This window comes from Bubalus kerabau, chromosome X, assembly GCF_029407905.1.
Source record: "Bubalus kerabau isolate K-KA32 ecotype Philippines breed swamp buffalo chromosome X, PCC_UOA_SB_1v2, whole genome shotgun sequence".
Lineage (NCBI taxonomy): Eukaryota > Metazoa > Chordata > Mammalia > Artiodactyla > Bovidae > Bubalus > Bubalus kerabau.
This window is the reverse complement of record NC_073647.1, coordinates 156,525,865-156,547,922: the sequence shown is the minus strand read 5'-3', so window position 1 is coordinate 156,547,922 and position 22,058 is coordinate 156,525,865. Positions and strand designations below refer to the sequence as shown.

Below are 22,058 nucleotides of genomic sequence, written 5' to 3'. Positions count from 1 at the left end.
AAGCCAAATATACGTTGTACCATATGTTTCATATATGTGTATTACATATGGCAACACACACATACACAACAAACATAGATATTCTAACTTGATTCTTTACTTACAATCATGGACATGCATCTATGTTAATAAACATAAACCTACATCATTCTTTTAATGGCTGTGAAATTATTCCATTATTTTCTTAGGATCATTCCTAGAAGTAGAATTGCTAGACCTAAAGGTATGTACATTTTAAGGCTTCTGATATATTTTGCCAAACTGCTTTCAAGAAAGAGTAGTCATTTGATACCCCCACCAAGACCATTCACCACACACTTAGCTGCTAAGGACAAAGGTTATTTAGAAGTGTATTCCTCATTTCCAAGCCCAAGGGGATTTTCTAGCTACCTTATGTAATTAAGTTGTAGTTAATTTCACTATGTCAGAGAATTTATTCTGTATGTTTCCAATACAAAATTTGTAGAGATTTGCTTTATGTTCCACTTAATGGTCAAACATAAATGTTCCATTTATGCTTGACAAGAGTGTATATTCTGCAATGTTGGATAGAGTTCAACATATGTCTTTTACGAAAAGTTTGTTAAACTTTTGTCTGTTTATACTTTCAGTTCCTGAGAAAAGAGCATTAAAATCTCCCACTATGACAGTAGATTTTCCAACTTCTACTTGTTCAGTCCATTTTTGTTTTACACAGTTTTTAAGGAGACTATATAAATAGGTACATACACATTTAAAATGGATTCAATTAGAAAACTGAGTATTATTATAAAGTATCTCTTTATAGTTCTAATAATGTGTATCTCCTTGAAGTCTACTTTGTGTGATATTAATAGAGTTGTTCCCACTTTTTTTTCAATGTTTTGTATAGATCTTTCTAGACTTAAAATGAGGTTATAGCCCAATATATAACCTATATTTATATTATAAATTACAACCTATAATTAGTTGAAGATATAATAAGTAAAAAATGCATTTAACACATCTAACCTACTGAACAACATAGCTTAGCCTAGCCTACCTTAAATGTGCTCAAAACACTTACATTAGCCTAGAGTTGAGCAAAATTATCTAATACAAAGCCTATTTTATAGTAAAGTGTTGACTATCTCATGTAATTTATTGAATAATATACTGAAAGTGAAAAATGGGCTGTTACCCTTGTGATCACCTGGATGGCTGGGAACTGTGGCTCAATACTACCACCCAGCATGAGAGAGCATCATACTATATATTGCTCATCTGGGAAAAGGTCAAAATTCAAAATATGTTTCTCCTCAATGCATATGGCTTTCATACAATTTTAAAGTCAAAAACTCGAAAGTCAAACCACCATAAATTGGGGACAACCTGTACATATGATTCCACTGTCTATTGGCTTCTGTTGCAACTTTTGAGAAGTCTGATGTCACTCTAACTGTTGTATCTTGAGCAATGTGTGTTTCCTCCAGTTGCTTATAAGATTTTCTTTTTGCTGTTGGTGTGGTGCAATTTCACCACAAGTGTGTATAGGTGTGAATTTGATTTTATTTATCCTATTTGAGAATCACTGTTCCTCTTTACCTGTGAGTATGAGTTCTTTCAACAATTCTGGAAAGCTCTCAGCCATTATCATGCAAAATATATTCTCTCTTACAGTCTCTCCTCCTGGGACCATGATTAGATGTATATTAAACATTTTATTCTTAATCTAATTTTTTTAGCAATATCTAATTTTGTATTTAACCCATTCATTATGGTTTTTAGCAAGTTATTTTTATATCTATATAAAATAAAAATGGTTCTTTAAATCATTTTAAAATGCATACTTGTGACTCCATCTTTCATTTCTTTAAACATTTTCTTCCCTAGTAATTTTTACTTTGCATTTGATAATCCCAATATATGATATCCTTGGGAAACTAAATCTGTTGCTTATTGTTCCTGTTGACTCTCACTCATGCTCTCCTTGTTTGTTTGGGGATCTTTGGTTGCGACCTCATATTAATTGATCTCACTCTCTGGATATATTAGTGGCGCATATTAGGGACACTTCCCATGAACATGGGTTTACATTTGCTTGCCAGGAGTCAGGGCACTACAGACCTAGGATTACTCTGGTCACTTTGAGGATCTAGGCTTAATGTTGGAAGTCTCAAATTCAGCTTACTTATCTTTTCTACTATCCTACAGTTAATCCCAAGATTGACTGCCACAACAATATTAGCATTTGCCCCCAAGACAATCGAGCCTATGATGCTTGCTTGCTGCTCCATGCTCTAACATGCAGCTTTAAAAATCCACTAGCAGGGAGAGGAAATATAGCCTAGAGATTTACTTTAATTACTGTGAAGCTGGTAAATGCATTAAAATCCTGCATCCTCTAGAATCTGTCTCTTTTTTTTTTCTTTCTTTCATTTTTTTTACTTTACAATATTGTATTGGTTTTGCCATACATCAACATGAATCTGCCATGGGTGTACACGTGTTCCCAATCTTGTACCCCCCTCCCACATCCCTCCCCATACCATCCCTCTGTCTCTTAACAGGAGGACTTTCGAGAGTATCTAGTCTCACATACTACCAGAATAGAAGTCTAATTCAGGGTTGTTGTTGTTAAGTTGAAAGACGCTTATTGAAAAGGAAGAATATGCTTTTTTCCAAGCATATAATGGATTATATTTTATCTCTATCATCCTTCAGTGGTAAAAGTAGAAAACTGAGCTTTTAAGACAGCAAAGAAAATGAAAACTAATCTGTATAGAACCTGGTATGTTCAGAAATGGTAAGCATTAAATTTTTTTTACCTGATTTATTGCGGTCTTGAAGTTGGAAAGCTTGAATGAGGTCAGTTTTTCGTGAAATCATTCTCTCTTTTAACATCCTGATGGCACTACTTTCAATAGCATTCACCCTATATTAAGAAAAAAACTGTTAGGTGAAAGTTACATAAGTCATTCTGTTCTGTTTCATTTTAATATACTGTGTTGCCATTTACCAGATTCTACATTAAATAAGTTCCTTAACCTCACACATAACATATTATTAGGTGGTGAATGTGTTTATACGTACGTGTGCACATGTTTTGTGAAATTTTAAAAGGATTATCAGTGGTGTTTTCTTTTTGGTTTCAAAGATTCACATGAACAATTAGTGCATGAGAATGTCCAAGACAAGAAGGAAAACAGAGGGACTTGCTATAGAAGATGCTGGAATTTATCTTAACTTACTTAAACTAAAGAGCAGGCATTGACACAAGAGAAGACAGATACATACCTGAATAGAATATAACGGAATTTTCATAAATACAGCTAACTATATATGGGAACAAAATATATGATGAAGCAGGTATTAAAATTAAGTAGAAAAGAACAGTTTTTTAAAATGGGGGCTAGCATAATTAACTCAATGTCTGGATGCTAAATTTCTACCTCAGACCATTTACAAAAATAAATTCACAATAAAGGAAGAACAGAGGAACAAAGTAGTTATCAGTCACATATCCCTCAAAAAAGCAAAATGGCATACGCAAATCCAACCATATCAAAAATAACATCATAGGTGAATGGATAAATAAATTAAAAAAAAACAGAGATTGTGAGACTGGATTAAAAAAACAAGATCCAACTATATGTTGTCTATAGGAGACACACTTTAGCTTCAAAGATACAAAGAGTTTGAAAGGAAAAAGTATACCATGTAAACACCAACCATTAGAGAGTTAGAGTGGCCAAATTTATAGTAAACAAAATAGATTTTAAGACAAAAGCTATTACTAGAGATAAAGAGGGATATTTTATAATGATAAAAGAACCAATCAGTCAAGAAAATGGCAATAGCTCCAAATTGATCTACAGATTCAAAATAATCCCTATCAAAATCCCAGTGGGCATATTTTGCAGAAGTTGGCAAGCTGATTCTAAAATTCACATGGAAATCAATCTTAAAAAAGAAGAGCCAAATTCAACTCACATTTCCCAATTTCAAACTTACAAAAACCTTTACTAATCAAGACAGTATGTCACTCACATTAGGACAGATATATAGGTCAATGGAATACAACTTAAAGTCCAGAAATAAACCCATACCTTTATGGTCAATTGATTTTGGACAACTGTGTCAAGAAAGTCAAATAGGGGAGGGATAGTCTTTCTAACTGATGTTGCTGGGACAATTAAATATCCACATTTTAAAGAATAAAGTTGAACCCCTACCTCATACCATACACAAAAATAAACTCAAAATGAGTAAAATATAAATCAAATGTAAGAGCTTAATCTATAAAGATAATTTATAAAATTGGAAGAAAACATAGAATAAATTTTCACGACTCTGAGTTAGACAATATCTTTTTAGATACATCATCACAAGCAAAGAAGAGAAAATAGATATATTTGATTTCATCAAAATTTAAAACTTTGGTGCTGTAAATAATAACATCAAGATGGTAAAAATACATCCTACAGAATAGGAGAGACAATTTACAAATCTTATATCTAATAATCCCTTCATGGATCACAGCCTTCTCGTGGTGAAGGGGCTTGCATAACTAACTCAATGAAGCTATGAGCCATGCTGTGCAGGGCCACATAAGGCAGACAGGTCATAGTGGAGAGTTCTGACAAAATGTGGTCCACTGGAGGAGGGGATGGCAAACCATTCCAGTATTCTTGCCATGAGAATTCCATGAACAATATGAAAAGGAAAAAAGACATGACACCAGAAGATGAGCCCCCCACATCAGAAGGTGTCCAATATGCTACTGGGGAAAAGCAGAGGGCAATTACTAATAGCTCCAGAAAGAATGAAGCAGTTGGGCCAAAGCAGAAACAATGCTCCATTGTGGATGTACCTGGTGGTGAAAGTAAAGTCCGATGTTGTAAAGAATAATATTACATAGGAACCTGGAATGTTAGGTCCATGAATCAAGGTAAACTGAATGTGGTGAAGCAGGAGATGACAAGAATGAACATCGACATCTTAGGAATCAGTAAACTAAAATGGATGGGAATGGGCAAATTTAATTCAGATTACAATTATATCTACTACTGTGGGCAGGAATCCCTTAGAAGAAATGGAGTACTCCTCGTAGTCAACAAGAGTCTGAAAAGCAGTATTTGGGTGCAACCTCAAAAACAACAGAATGATCTCAGTTCATTTCCAAGGCAAACCACTCAGCATCACAGTAATCCAAATCTATGCCCCAACCACTGATATAAAAATGCTGAAGTTGACCTGTTCTATGAAGACCTACAAGAACTTCTAGAACTAACACCCAAAAAAGATGTCCTTTTCATCATAGAGGATTGGAATGCAAAGGCAGGAAGTCAAGAGATTTCCCAGAGTAACAGGCAAGTTTGGCCTTTGAGTACAAAATAAAGCAGGGCAAAGGCTAACAGAGTTTTGTCAAGAGAACACACTGTTCACAGGAAACACCCTCTTCCAACCACACCTGGGAGGACTCTACACATGGGTATCATCAAATGGCCAATACTGAAATCAGACTGATTATGTTCTTTGCAGCCAAAGATGGAGAAGCTCTATATAGTCAGCAAAAACAAGACCAGGAGCTGACTGTGGCTCAGATCATGAGCTCATTACAAAATTCAGACTTAAAGTAGGGAGAGCCACTAGGCCATTCAGATATGACCTAAATCAAATCTCTTATGATTATACAATGGAGGTGACAAATAGATTTAAATGATTAGATCTGGTAGACAAGACTGCCTGAAAAACTACTGATGGAGGTTTGTAACACTGTATAGGAGGTGGTGACCAAAACCATACCCAAGAAAAAGAAATGTGAGAGGACAAAGTGGTTGTCTGAGGAGGCTTACAAATAGCTGAGAATAGAAGAAAAGAGAAAGGCAAGGGAGAAAGGGAAAGAACTGAATGCAGAGTTTCAGAGAATAGCAAGGAGAGATAAGGTCTTCTTAGTGAACAATACAAAGAAATAGAGGGAAACAACAGAATGGGGAAGACTAGAGATCTCTTCAAGAAAACTAGAGATATCAAGGGAACATTTCATCTAAAGACAGACACAATAAAGAACAGAAACAGTAAGTACCTAAGGAAGGAGAAGAGATTAAAAAGAGGTGGCAAAAATACACAGAAGAACTACACAAAATAGGTCTTAATGACCCAGATAACCACGATGGTACGGTCACTCACCTAGAGCCAGACATCTTGGAGTATGAAGTCAAGTGGGCCTTAGGAAGCATCACTACTACAAACAAAGCTAGTAGAGGTGACAGAATTCCAGCTGAGCTATTTCAAATCCTAAAAGATGATGCTGTGAAAGTGCTGCACGCAACATGTCAATAAATTTGGAAAACTCAGCAGCTGCCAAAGGCTGGGAAAGGTCAATTTTCATTCCAATCCCAAAAAAGGGCAATGCCAAAGAATGTTCAAACTACTGGACAATGGCACTCATTTCACATGCTAGAAAGGTTATGCTCAGTATCCTTCAAGCTAGGCTTCAGCAGTATGTGAACTAAGAACTTCTAGATGCACAAAGTTGGGTTTTGAAGAGGCAGAGGAACCAGAGATCAATTTGCCAACATTAGTTGTTTCACAGAGAAGGCAAGGGAATTCCAGAAAAACATCTACTTCTGCTTAACTGACCATGTTAAAGCCTTTGACTATGTGAATCACCACAAACTGTGGAAAACTCTTAAAGAGATGGGAACACCAGACCACCTTATCTGTCTCCTGAAAAACCTGTATGCAGGTCGAGAAACAACAATTAAAACCAGACATGAAACAACAGACTGGTTCAAAATTGGGAAAGTAGCATGACAAGGTTGTATATTGTCACTCTGCTTACTTAACTTATATGCAGAGTATATCCTGCGAAATGTTTGGCTGGATGAAGCACAAGCTGTAATCAAGATTGTCAGAAGAAGTATCAACAACCTCAGATATGCAAATTATACCACTCTAATGGCAGGCAGTGAAGAGGAACAAAGAGCCTCTTGATGAGGGTGAAAAAGGAGAGCAAAAAAAGCTGGCCTAAATCTCAGCATTCAAAAAACTAAGATCATGGCATCCAGTCCCACCACTTCATGGCAAATAGATGGGGGGAAAGTGGAAGCAGGGACACATTTTATCTTCTTGGGCTCCAAAATCACTGCAGATGGTGACTGGAGCCATGAAATTAATAGATGCTCCTTGGAAGAAAGCCATAACAAACTTAGCGTATTAAAAAGCAGAGATATCACTTTGCCGACAAAGGTCCATCTAGTCAAAGCTATGGTTTTTCCAGTAGTCATGTACGGATGTGAGAGTTGGACCATAAAGAAGGCTGAGCACTGAAGAATTGATGCCTTCCAACTGTGGTGTTGGAGAAGACTCTTGAGAGTCCCTTGGACAGCAAGGAGATCAAACCAGTCAATCCTGAAGGAAATCAACCCTGAACTGGGAGGACTAATGCTGAAACTGAAGCTCCAATACTTTGGCCACCTGATGCAAAGAGCTGACTCATTGGAAAAGACCCTGATGCTGGGAAAGATTGAGGACAGGAGGAGAAGGGGGGGCAACACAGGATGAGATGGTTGGATGGAATCACGGACTCAGAGGACATGATTTTGAGCAAAGTCCAGGTGATCGTGGAGGACAGAGCAGCCTGGCATGCTGTATCCCTCAGGTTTGCAAAGAGTTGGATATGACTTAGCAACCGAACAACCACAATATCTAATAAGTGACACAAATATAGGATATATAAACAACTCTAACAATGTAATAGTAAAAACTGTAATAATTCAATTAAGAATGAAAAAAGGTGGGAATTCTCTGGCTAGGAATCAGTGGCTAGGACTCTGATTCTTTCATTGATGGGGCTTGGTTCAATCCCTGGTCAGGGATCTGAAATCCCATAAGTCACATGGAACAGCCAAAAAAAAGGAAAAAGGATCTGAAACAGACATTTCTCCAAAGACAATATACAAATGTCCAATAAGAACCAAAAAGATCCTCAAAGTCATTGGTAGGTAAGGAAATACAAATCAAAATCAAGACCTCACATCCACTAAGATGGCTATAATCAAAAAGATCATAACAAGGGCTGTCAAGGATGTGGAGAAACTGGAATCCACATACATTGCTGATGGGAATGTAAAATCATGCATTCCCTTGGAAAAGAGCTTTCAAGTTCCTCAAAATATTAAACATAAGAGTTGTTATAATTCTACTTTCAGGTATATATCCAAAAGAAATTAAATGTATAACAAAACCTTGTCCACCAAAGTTCAAAACATTACTCTCAGTAACCAAAAAGTAGAAACAATCTACATTTCTTAAAAAAATATATATATTTTATTTATTTATTTATTGGCCACGTGGCATGGAGGAATCTTAGTTCCCCAACCAGGGATAAAACCCATGCCCCCTGCATTGGGAGCTCAGAGTCCCAACCACTGGACCACCAGGAAGTCCTAATCACATTTCTATTAGCTGATAAATGAACAAAGAAAATGAGGTCTACTGATACAATGGAATGTTATTCAGCCATAAAAAAAAACTGATACATGTTACAAAGGGAATGCCTTGGAGGAGTGCATGGCAACCCACTCCAGCATTCTTGCCTGGAGAATCCCATGAACAGCGGACCCTGGCAGGCTCTATAGTCCATGGGGTTGCAAAGAGTCAAACATCACTGAAACGATGAGCACATGCATACAACGTGAATGAACCTCAAAAGCAGCGTACTAAGTAAAAGAAGCTAGTCACAAAGATGACATATTATTTAATTTCATTTACATGACATATCCAGAATAGGCAAATCTATACAGAGAGAAAACAGACTGGTAGTTGACTAGAGTTGTGATGAGGGAGGTGATAATGATGAATGACTACTAATGGATACAAGTTGTCTTTACAGGATGGAACAAACGTTCAACAATTAGATTATGGTAGTGAGAAGGCAATGGCACCCCACTCCAGTACTCTTGCCTGGAAAATCCCATGGACGCAGGAGCCAGGTGGGCTGCAGTCCATCAGGTCGCTAAGAATCAGACACAACTGTGCGACTTCACTTTCACTTTTCACTTTCACACATTGGAGAAGGAAATGGCAACCCACTCCAGTGTTCTTGCCTTGAGAATCCCAGGGACGGGGGAGCCTGGTGGGCAGCCGTCTATGGGGTCGCACAGAGTCAGACACAACTGAAGCGACTTAGCAGCAGCAGCAGCAGCAGCAGTGTTACACAACTGGGTAAATATACTAAATATCACTGGATTGTATACTTTAACTTAGTAAGCTATCATGAGAAACGTTGGGCTGGAAGAAGCACAAGCTGGAATCAAGATTGCTGGGAGAAATAGCAATAACCTCAGATATGCAGATAACACCACCCTTATGGCAGAAAGTGAAGAGGAACTAAAAAGACTCTTGATGAAAGTGAAAGAGGAGAGTGAAAAAGTTGGCTTAAAAGCTCAACATTCACAAAACTAAGATCATGGCATCCGGTCCGATCACTTCATGGGAAATAGATGGGGAAAGAGTGGAAAGTGTCAGACTTTATTTTTTGGGGGGCTCCAAAATCACTGCAGATGGTGATTGCAGCCATGAAATTAAAAGACGCTTACTCCTTGGAAGGAAAGCTATGACCAACCTAGACAGCATATTAAAAAGCAGAGACATTACTTTGCCAACAAAGGTCCGTCTAGACAAGGCTATGGTTTTTCCAGTGGTCATGTATGGATGCAAGAGTTGAACTGTGAAGAAAGCTGAGTGCCGAAGAATTGATGCTTTTGAACTGTGGTGTTGGAGAAGACTCTTGAGAGTCCCTTGGACTGCAAGGAGATCCAACCAGTCCATTCTGAAGGAGATCAGTCCTGGGTGTTCATTGGAAGGAATGATGCTGAAGCTGAAACTCCAATACTTTGGCCACCTCATGCGAAGAGCTGATCCATTGGAAAAGACCCTGATGCTGGGAATGATTGAGGGCAGGAGGAGAAGGGGACGGCAGAGGATGAGATGGCTGGATGGCATCACCAACTCGATGGACATGGGTTTGGGTGAACTCCAGGAGTTGGTGATATACAGGGAGGCCTGGCATGCTGCAGTTCATGGGGTCACAAAGAGTCGGACACGACTGAAAGAACTGAACTGAACTGAATATAAAATTAATATGGAGACATTTTTCTACCACAGGTGAAAATCCAAAAGATAAAATGAAATTATAAAAATGTGACTTCATAGAACTAAAGCAATATCACGACATCAACAAAATATATGTAACATGCCTGTAAAAGTCCTCCATCCCTCAAATGCAAAAAATTCCTAAAAATATATCAGAAAATGACAAATGGTCCAATGTAAAATGGGGGAATATGATAAACAGGAAATTCAAAGAAAAGAAAACACAATGTCCAAAAACAAGATGGATAAACTCAGCTGTATAAAAAAATGCTAATTAAAATAATTAGATTTATCATTTTTATCCATCAGTTTGTCAAAAATGAAGAAGGGTAATAAAATTGGAGATTAATGAGGATGTGGAGAAATTAATATGCTGTTTTCCAGATTGTTAACTGTGACTTTTTTTGGAGTACCTAGCAAAATTTCAAACATACAAATCCCACATTTTAAAATTTCATGTTTAAAACAAGTACTAAAAACTTATGAATATGTGTATATATGTATGTACACATATACACACAGAGGAATGTTTGTTACAGTACTGCTTTTAAGTACAACACCCTGAAACCAATCTGGATGGCCATCAATTGAATACAATTTAGCTATCCATAATTGTTATGGTATATATATGGTATAGAATATTATGCATCTACTACAAAGAATGAGTTAGGTCTACATGTATGAACTCGGAGTGATGTTCATGATACAATCTTTAGGGAAAGAGTCAGTTGCAGAATAGACTGTGCAGTGTGATTCTATCTTTGTTAAAAAAAAATGTATGTATGTTGTTTACTGCCTTTCTCCTTCCACTGGGATATGCTTTGATGATGAAAAAGACTTTTGCCTATTTTGTTTATTTCAATATCACCTGTGCCTAGAACAGTGTCTGACACATAGTAGGTGCTCAACATTTAAGTTCCATGAATGAGAAATTGCTTGTCTATTTTTGTAGGAGCAAGGAGAAGAGGGTGGAAGGGTCCCCTCCAGGCTATTAATTTCAGCTGCCTCTGTGGAAAAAAATTACTGAGAAGTACTGGGAGAGATCACTAACATTTTCTTTATACAACTTTGTTTTAGCACATCTAACAACAAATATATTTGTTTTAGAATACAAAAATATTAAAAAGATAATGTCAAAAGGGGAAAATAAAGATAAGGGATGCATGCCATCACACAGTGAGACACACTCAACTCCATCATACACACTTCTGGGTAGAGAAGGGACAAAGAGGCCAGAGCTGACTGGGTTGTGTTTGGGGGCAGAAAAGGCAAGAGCTTACGGGACTGGGTAGGTACAGAGACCTTCTTTTCCTTATATTCAATTAGGGACTGTTCATGGATGCTGACTGCTTTAGAACTACTGCTCTTGGTTTCAAATAAGAGCAGATTCACCACTTGGTTTCCAGAATTATTTCATTTTGTTTCTACTAATGAGTAACAGGTAAGTTGTTTTCTTCAATCCCAAGGCTGCTCTTAGGCACTCTGGACTGGTTCTACGTGGTCACCATTACCAGAGCTTAGAAAGCTCCTTAGAGTATACACACCTTTGGTAAAGAGGCCTGAAGCATGTTGCCTTAGTTATTTGGTACTGGAAAAATCGAGGGGTCGTACCAGAACTCATTCTGATGTAAGCTCCTCGATTGCTACCTTCTTCATAATAATTAGATGCAGAAAATACAGTAATAACCTGGTTAAAGAAAAAGAACGTCAGGTTCTCAAAATGTCCTTCAATAAAGTCAGAAACAGCTTAATTCTTAAAAACCAAAAGTTATACAAAGTTCAAAATTTGTACAAATTATCAAAGTCTAATGGGATTTCCTGTGATTCCACTGAAGAGAAGCAAGGTTTTTAAATCATTGCCCCCATGAGTACTAACTTCTAGCCACTCATCCCCACAGTGCATGGCCTTGCAATCCTGTATTCAATTTCAGTTCCTTACTGCTCAGTTTTGTAAATTCCAATTTTCCAGCAGGGTAAAGCTTTTATTTTTCTTTCCTTGTGATATTTGACCATTCAAAATAAAACTTGTGTAATATCACAGTCCTTTTCTTTTGTCTGTAGCTGACTGATTTACAGGGCTCAGGGCCCCCATCAAACCAGTGCTTCAAGGTCAGAGAAACAGTGGCTAGATAAGGGACCATGATCACTCTGTTGGGAAGGAACCAGTCTTGGGGGTGTGATGGAAGATGAGGAGTCTTGGAGCATAATACTTGTTAGTGACAGGAAAGCTGATTTAGACTTAATCCTGCCCAAATGCACATGTCACTTCAGACAAGCCACTGCTTTTTTCTGTTTTGTTTTTTTTTTTTAATTACAAATAAACCCTAAAGAATACTTGCCTTATCATCCCGCAAAGGATGAGACTCCAATGAATTAAGAGAGTTAAGAAAAGTGAAAGTGTTGAAATAGAAGGAAAGGCCATGAAATTTGGTATTTCTTTTTAACTACTGCTGTTCACTAAGAGAAAGGGGGGCATCCCAGGACAACTTGGGACCAGAAACCAGCTCCTCAGACCTCACCTCTCTAGCCTATCAGAAAGCACCGAAGAAGCAGAACACACTCCATTTCAGTGGTTGCTGCCAAACTGCCCACAGTGAGGGACTTGGTAGAGCTCCCCTAGTCAGTGAATCGAAGGGCAGTGCGTTTTGTGGCTCTGTTCTGCACAGGCAAGTACAAAAGGTAAAAGAGAGCAAGTGATTCACTGCCACCTTTCTGTGTTCTGGGAGGATACATACACTCTTCACCCCACTACTGGAGACTTGCCTTGCGATCAGCATAAAATAAAGCCTTTGTGTGTGTGTACTTAGGGTCCTGTGTCAGTTCCTATCGCTGGGATTAGGAAGATCGGGGAAATAAACCAAGTATCTCTTGGGGTAAGGGACAATGAGGCTCCTTCAAACAACCTCTGTGAACCAGATAGTCTCCTGTTCTTGTCTACCAAAGCATGGAGTTCTGTTCTGGGACTAGGGAAGACATCTTCCCATGGCCTTGAAGTCAAACATCCTGTAAAGAAAGACTAGGCCTCGAGGGAGGGATGTTGGTGAGGAGGTCACCCACACTGTTAGCTTACCTTCCCATCGTGGCAGATTTCATACCCTTCAGGCTTACATTCATGAGATCTAATAAGCATCTTCAACTGGTATTTATTAAGAATCTTGGAGGTAATGTCTGGTCCAAAGTAGCAGCCCCCTCCTCGGTTCGTGTTTGGGTAGCAGCCTCTTTTGTCTCTGGGATCACTCCAAAGGATATCGATAACCTTGGAACAACAAACTAGATTAGGCTGTCACTGACAAGTGAGAGTTTATCCTTCTACGTTCAACTTCTTTTCCAGAAACATTAACCCAAGTTATCACAAAGTCTCACTATTTCTCACCATTTCCTAACTCTAATCCTCTTTCAAAACTGTTTCATACTTACCTCCTCCATGAATCTTTTCCAAAATAATTTCAATGCCCATTGTCACCACAATCCCATTCTACTCATCCCCAGTAACCAAACACAGCAATATTTAGTAATCACGAAGAATCAGCCTTTGGGCTTTTTTAAAATCTACATTTTTAAAATTCTATCTCCATTATTTCACAATTGCTGAATCTACAAGCTCTTTTCTCTTAAAAAGAACTTCACTGCCATGTTCAAAGGAGAAAGTCATTCCCCACAATGAACACACATTTATTTGGTGTTTTCAATTATGTTCAAACAGGTATGCTAGGTCTCCCAGCTATGGTTTTGGCCCTGGTTTTTGTCCTGTTGAATAAACAGAATGAGAAGGCCTTTCCCCATCACAGATATAGTCAACTGTTCATCCAAGAATAGCTTCTAAAGCATCGCCTTCACTTTTTGCCCCACCACCCCCTTGATGAGTTCATTCTCAGCTTCAGCAGTATATTTAGCCACTGACTGGTTTCCACAATGTGTTCTCTTGAATCCACAAGTATGTTATTAGTATAATATTTCCTTTTGGAGTTGAAACAGCAAATGCAGGCTGCATGATACTCAGGACTGAAGACCCAAGTTTCTAAAAATTTTTCATAAAATTTGGGGGCTCCCTGTTTGTACCTCTAATCTACATAAAACATTTCTTTATTTAAACATCCCCTATGGCATCCAGTCCTATCACTTCATGGGAAATAGATGCGGAAACAGTGGAAACAGTGTCAGACTTTATTTTGGGGGGCTCCAAAATCACTGCAGATGGTAACTGCAGCCATGAAATTAAAAGATGCTTACTCTTTGGAAGGAAAGTTATGACCAACCTAGATAGCATATTCAAAAGCAGAGACATTACTTTGCCAACAAAGGTCCGTCTAGTCAAGGCTATGGTTTTTCCTGTGGTCATGTATGGATGCAAGAGTTGGACTGTGAAGAAGGCTGAGCGCCGAAGAATTGATGCTTTTGAACTGTGGTGTTGGAGAAGACTCTTGAGAGTCCCTTGGACTGCAAGGAGATCCAACCAGTCCATTCTGAAGGAGATCAGCCCTGGGATTTCTTTGGAGGGAATGATGCTAAAGCTAAAACTCCAGTACTTTGGCCACCTCATGCGAAGAGCTGACTCATTGGAAAAGACTCTGATGCTGGGAGGGATTGGGGGCAGGAGGAGAAGGGGACGACAGAGGATGAGATGGCTGGATGGCATCACTGACTCAATGGACCTGAGTCTGAGTGAACTCTGGGAGTTTGTGATGGACAGGGAGGCCTGGCGTGCTGCGATTCATGAGGTCACAAAGAGTCGGACACGACTGAGCAACTGAACTGAACTGATGGGAGCTTCAGCAGTAGTGTGAAAAACTAGCTTTAGAGCTAAAGCTATGCAACCTTGGAGATCAAACCAATCAATCCTAAAGGAAATCAGTCCTGAATATTCTTTGAAAGGACTGATGCTGAAGCTGAAACTCCAATACTTTGGCCACCTGACGTGAAGAACTGACTCATTTGAAAAGACCCTGATGCTGGGAGAGATTGAAGGCAGGAGGAGAAGGGGACCACAGAGGATGAGATGGTTGAATGGCATCACCGACTTGATGGACATGAGTTTGAGCAAGCTCCAGGAGTTGGTGATAGACAGGAAAGCCTGGTGTGCTGCAGTCCACGGGGTCGCAAAGAGTCAGACACAATTGAGTGACTGAACTGACTGATGCAACCTTGAGAAAAATCTCTGGGTCTCATTTTCTTTAAAATCAGAGGTTTGGGCCAGATGACTTGTAAAGTATTGCAAAGTTCTAACAGACTTTTTTTCTAATTTTTCATAGTCAAATAGACTGTATTTTCCACATGTTTCCTTGCAGGGCATGAAGAAGCATGTATTTTAAGTTGTGTGGTTATTCCAGTGAATCCAAGTCAGATCTTAAAATGAAGACCATCTCACACCAGTCAGAATGGCTGCCATCAAAAAGTCTACAAACAATAAATGCTAAAGAAGGTGTGGAGAAAAGGGAACCCTGTTACACTATTAGTGGGAATGCAAACTGGTACAGCCACTATGGAGAACAGTGTGGAGATTCCTTAAAAAACTGGAAATAGAACTGCCATACGACCCAGCAATCCCACTGTTGGGCATACACACCAAGGAAATCAGAATTGAAAGAGACACATGTACCCCAATTTCATCGCAGCACTGTTTACAATAGCCAGGACATGGAAGCAACCTAGATGTCCATCAGCAGACAAATGGATAAGGAAGTTGTGGTACATACACACAATGGAACCCATTTGAGTCAGTTCTAATGAGGTGGATGAAACTGAAGCCTATTATACAGAGTGAAGTAAGTCATAAAAAGAAACACAAATACTATATATTAACACTGCTGCTGCTGTGTCTCTTCAGTCATGTCCGACTCTGTGTGACCCCAGAGACAGCAGCCCACCAGGCTCCCCCGTCCCTGGGATTCTCCAGGCAAGAACACTGGAGTGGGTTGCCATTTCCTTCTCCAATATATTAACACATTATATATGGAATTTAGAAAGACAGTAACAATGATCCTATATGCAAGGCAGCAAAAAAAACACAGAAGAACAGACTTTTGGACTATGTGGGAGAAGGCCAGGGTGGGATGATTTGAGAGAATAGCATTGAAACATGTATACTACCATATGCAAAATAGATGACCAGTGCAAGTTTGATGCATGAAGCAGGGCACTCAAAGCCAGTGTTCTGGGACAACCCAGAGGGATGGGGTGGGGAGGGAGGTGGGATGGAAGTTCAGTATGGGGGACACATGTATACCCATGGCTGATTCATGTCCATGTATGGCAAAAACCATCACAATATATAAAGTAATTATCCTCCAATTAAAATAAATTAAGTAATCTTAAAAAAGGAAAAAAAGACCTGAAATGGCTGTCCCACTAAACCTGACCCATTTACAGGTTTGGTATTGAAGGGGAGCTAGAAATAAGTAAGGGGAAAGACAGTGAGGTGGAGAGAAAAGAAAAACTGCTCTAGAATACTAAGTATCTCGTCAGAACTGGAGAAACCCTGCACCGGGCATATCCCAAACACTTGAAAATGACTGATTTTTTGATGACTGATTTCAGTGAGAATTAAAACCACACAAAGAAAAGTAGTATCAGGATTCTCCTTTCTCCCCCACCAAATTCTAACACGAGCAGAACCCTACCCTACAAATAAATACAAAGAAATCTATTTATTTTGCTGGTGTTCATAACAAAAATAACATTTGCACTTGAAACTGAGTCATATCTGAATTTTACACCATGAATTCATGTTTTGGAGACATGATTTGACCTTGAATAAAATGAAAGTGAAAACATGGAACACAAGGAGGTGCATTTTATAAGGAGAGAATTAACTTCTAAATTCCTACCTGAGATGCAAGCCATTTACAGCCAAAATTACCCCAGGAAAACATTCTAAATTACTCTTAAAGCACGTTATACATGATTTTGTATACAAAACCTTATACAAACATAGGGATGTGTGAACATTTTATATATGTGATAATATACAATATATGATGAATTATATGAAACTACAATTTTACACTTTTTTCTTTTTGCCAGATGCATATAGCTGAAATCTACATAAATTAAATGTACATATGCTGGAACTCTGTTGAACTAGAATAAGCACTGGCCATGAAAAGCTCTTCAGATGTCACCTGTGTCACTTGGGAACCTACTCGGGCCTTAGCTGACTCCTCAACGAAATGAGGAAGATAGAGGTAACATTCACTTTTCTTTGGTTCAAAATCATAAAGGGTCATAAGGGGTATTAATTTCATAAAAGTGAGCTTCTTCAGAATCATCCATTCAATGAGTTCTACAAGTCTTTTCTTTGTCAAGAATTCATCCACTTGACTAGGTTTACCCAGTCCGTGACCACAATACAGATCTAACTCTGAGGCTCACAAAGAATGCTATAAAGGGCCCTTTGCTGGTGAAACAAATTCCTCTCTCTTCTCAACAACATCGTCTCCTTCTCCTCTGAAATGCAAGGGCCTTTGGGGTGGTGAGGGCATGAAAGAGTATTTACTACATTTCATCCTGAAAATTTTCAAACTAAAAATTGGAAAGGTTCTACTTTTTTTTTTTTTTTTTTTTTTTTAGGTTCTACTTTTATATGACCTGGTCAACAAAACTATTTGTGTCTCAGCCTTTAAACCTCTTAAATCCAAAATAAATCCTGCAAGAAGTGTCCCATGCCTGTCTACAGTTTTAAGTAATCCTGTTTTCAAAAGTATGCTTTGGGGAGAGATACTAGCTCGGAAAGATATATTGAAAAGCTTCTCTTCTAAGACACTAATACTGTAGATTCACTTCTGTATGTTCCGTTAGTTATGTGTCTTCCTTCCAGCTTTTGAACATGCCATTTTAAAAGCTGTGCTCATCACAAACCTTCCAGCAGGTACCTAGATGTCGTCAGACGCCTACTCCTGTCTACCCATCACCTCGTTGAACAAGGGGAGACTAGAGTAGTTCATTTCTTTCCTGAGACCTCCTACCACTCTTGTCATCTTTCCCTTCAGAAAAACAGCATGGGCATTAAAGTCAAGCCTGGGATCAAATCCTGCTCAAATCAAATCCAGTGACTAGCCAAGTGACTACAAAATTTAAATTGCAACTATTTAAAATTACAACTCTGTCCCCTACACCTCAAGTTCATGGTTTCTCCTAACCTTGTTCTAGTTTGAATTTTTTCCACAGAACGTCTCACTTAACATATTTACTTACTATTATATAATTATATATGTAATATAAATAACATGACTTCATATATACATATATATTTATGTTATTTAGCTCCTACACCTAGAACATGAACTCCATGAGGGAATAGATCTGAGTTCAATTACTTTCTCAAAAGCTTAGAACAGTCCCTGACACAGAGTAGGTACTCAACAAATACTTGTTAAGCAAATTAAGAGAAGGGAGTCATTCAGGATATAAATAATTAAAATTATTTTTTAAACCTTTCTGGCCTCCTCCTTCTTACACATCTGTCCTAAAGAGGTTACGCTTGTTTCTATATGATGACTCAGCTTTGAGTACACACATTCCCCCCACATCTCAGGGAATATAAGATGAAACTTACATTATAGTCCTCTGCCAGGAATCGTGCACTTCCATGATTATGGAACAAACAGCCTATGATCTTTATTGCAATACAGCCCATAGATATTAAGAAATAAAGCAATTGTGTTTTTAATCTGAAAATTTCAACTCTATCTAACTAAAGTATGCATGACCATGACATACCAACAAATGAGGAAAAAAAATTAAAGGTACAATTGAAATTATTAAAATATTGGGAATGAAATCCTGGTCAATTTTACCCTGTGTCAGTTCCAGTCATGTACACTGAGTCTGTAAGATGCCTCATCTATGTTGTTGGAATGAGGGGAGGTTCTATTATAGAATAATGGTCACCAGTTTCCTCCTTCCCACTTCTTGAGGCTCCATTCCTCTATAATTCTAACTCATCCAGGCTTCCAGATGTCATGATTTTCTTCTTGTGCAACTCCAATCTTTTTGGCATCATCCTTTTTATTCACCATAACCTTTGTTCTTTGGATTATGGATATCAAAATTTAAGGAGGCATCCTTTCCTACTTGCTGTAGGACGCCTCTTATACTTGGTTTGACTTTTAAATATTTTGGATGCACAAGTCAGTGATGAATTCTATTTCTCCCTTACCATCTCTTCCCTCTCCCTCTCTATCCTCCCTCTTCTCCTCCTCCTTATTGATTAGACTGTGTTTTACATTTTCTAGAAATCACATTTTCAGAAATCACATTTTAGGTCAACATTTTCAGCAATCAAGGTATAAGGGTACAGAATCAAGAAATGAAGACTTCTTGGAAGTAAGCAATTAGAAGAAGGCTGCTGCTGTTGCTGCTAAGTCTCTTTAGTCTAGCAGTTTCATAATACTAGTAGCAAGAAGAGACCAGCTAGACGTTTAATTGATAGAATTAGGGAAAGGAACAGATGAGAAAGAATCTGCTAAGGGCCAGAACAAGACTTGATGATTGTCAACACTCTCTTTCCTGCAAAGGAGTTCAATTTTAATGTAATCAGATTGTGGAACTATTTTGTGAGCCCCAGGGCATTATTAAAAACAATAGCACAATCAGCTAGCAATTAGTGAAGGCTAATACTGGGTCTGATACAAAAAGAGGCAGATGGACCAAAGCTTAAAGGAGAAATCAGGGGAAAAGATAGTTGAAGAGAGCCTAGCTAAAGCTACAACCATCCATGGTAGTCAGGGAAACTGTGTACCTGCCCAAGGCAAGACCTCATGACGCATGACATCAGAAGCTACACACTGAAAAGGAACAGACTTCACCAAATTAGTCCAGACAAGCCAGTAAACAAATAAATGAGCAAAAAAAAAACAAGTAACAACAAGCCCCAGAGGAGCATGGGAATAATTAAAGTTACTGCTGCTGCTGTTGCTGCTAAGTCGCTTCAGTCGTGTCCGACTCTGTGCGACCCCATAGAAAGTTACTATATTGCCTAAAATATCCAGTTTTCAACAAAAAATTACAAAACATGCAAGAAAAAAATTTCACAGGGAAAACTAAGCAGACAATAAGCCTTTGAGGATTAGGAGTAGACAACAAACTGTGGAAAATTCTTAAAGAGATGGGAATACCATACCACCTGACCTGCCTCTTGAGAAATCGGTATGCAGGTCAGGAAGCAACAGTTAGAACTGGACATGGAACAACAGACTGGTTCCAAATAGGAAAAGGAGTACATCAAGGCTGTATATTGTCACCCTGTTTATTTAACTTACATGCACAGTACATCATGAGGAATGCTGGGCTAGATGAAGCACAAGCTGGAATCAAGGTTGACGGGAGAAATATCAATAACCTCAGATATGCAGATGACACCACCCTTATGGCAGAAAGCAAAGAAGAACTAAAGAGCCTCTTGATGAAAGTGAAAGAGGAGAGCGAAAAAGTTGGCTTAAAACTCAACATTCAGAAAACTAAGATCATGGCATCTGTTCCCATCACTTCATGGCAAATAGATGGGGAAACAATAGAAACAATGAGAGACTATTTTCTTGGGCTCCAAAATCACTGCAGATGGTGACTGCAGCCATGAAATTAAAAGATGCTTACTCCTTGGAAGAAAAGTTACAACCAACCTAGTCAGTATATTAAAAAGCAGAGATATTACTTTGCCAACAAAGATCAGTCTAGCCAAATCTATGGTTTTTCCAGTAGTCATGTATGGATGTGAGAGTTGGACTATAAAGAAAGCTGAGCGCCGAAGAATTGATGCTTTTGAACTGTGGTGTTGGAGAAGACTCCTGAGAGTCCCTTGGACTGCAAGGAAATCCAACCAGTCAATCCTAAAGGAAATTAGTCCTGAATATTCATTGGAAGGACTGATGCTGAAGCTGAAACTCCAATACTTTGGCCACCTGATGCGAAGAACTGACTCATTTGAAAAGACCTTGATGCTGGGAGGGATTAGGGGCAGAAGGAGAAGGGGACGACAGAGGATGAGATGGTTGGATGGCATCACCGACTCAATGGAAATGAGTTTGAGTCCGTTGGTGATGGACAGGGAGGCTTGGCGTGCTGCAGTCCATGGGGTCGCAAAGAGTTGAACACAACTGAGCAACTGAACTGAACTAGCAGACAAGTATTTCAAACCAATTATTATACATATATAAAAAACACTTCACTGAATATAAAACACTTCACTGAATAATAAATTTTCTTCTCAAGAGCACACAGAGCATTTTTCAAGACAGACTAAATGCTAGAGCATTAAAAAAAAAAAGGCCTCAATAAGTTTTAAAAGGATTTCAATCATGTTAATATGTCCTTCAACCACAAATTCAAGTAAAAATAATTAAGAGAAGGAAATATGAGAAATCCACAAATATGCAGAAATTAAACAACATATTCCTAAATGACATATATGTTAAAGAAAAGTAATTAGAAAATTCTCTGAGATGACTGAAAACAAAAGCACAACATAGCAAAATTCACAAGATGGAGCTAAAGCAGTACTCACAGGGAAATCTATAGCTTCGATGGCAAAGGATAAAGAGTTCAAATGAATGACACTAACTTTCACCTTAGGAAACTAGAAAAAGAAGACCAAAATAAATCTAAATCAGAAGGCAAGGAAAAAATTAAGACTAAAGCAGAAATAAATGGAGAGAACAGAAAATAGAGAAAATTAAAAATAAACAAAAATTGATTCTTTGAAGAGACCAATAAAACTGAAAATCTTAGTGAGACTGACCAAGCAAAAAGAGACTCAGATTACTAAAATCAGAAATGAAAGAGGAGGCATCGCTCACACAGAAATTTCAAAATATATTTTTTAATAAATATATTTCATACATATGTATATGTTACAATCAACTTTAGGCCAACAAATTAGATAAACTAGATGAATGGACAAGTTTCAAGAAAGACACAAACTATCAAGGATACCAAGACACAACTAC

The 22,058-nt window shown here is 38.3% G+C and overlaps 1 protein-coding gene across 8 annotated transcripts in view; it reads right to left on the bottom strand.

The window, feature by feature from the left end:
• PPEF1 (protein phosphatase with EF-hand domain 1) overlaps positions 1-22,058 on the bottom strand; it is a 151,466-nt gene that overhangs the window by 8,051 nt on the left and 121,357 nt on the right. For all 8 annotated transcript variants that reach the window (XR_008708017.1, XR_008708018.1, XM_055563473.1 and 5 more), the window contains 3 exons: positions 13,190-13,375; positions 11,664-11,806; positions 2,787-2,893 (listed from right to left, as the gene is read on the bottom strand). Coding sequence is in view for 6 of the 8 variants with exons in the window: in XM_055563473.1 (XP_055419448.1) it covers positions 2,787-2,893; positions 11,664-11,806; positions 13,190-13,375 (436 nt within the window). In the remaining 2 variants the exon portion in view is untranslated. The remainder of the gene's footprint in view (positions 1-2,786; positions 2,894-11,663; positions 11,807-13,189; positions 13,376-22,058) is intronic.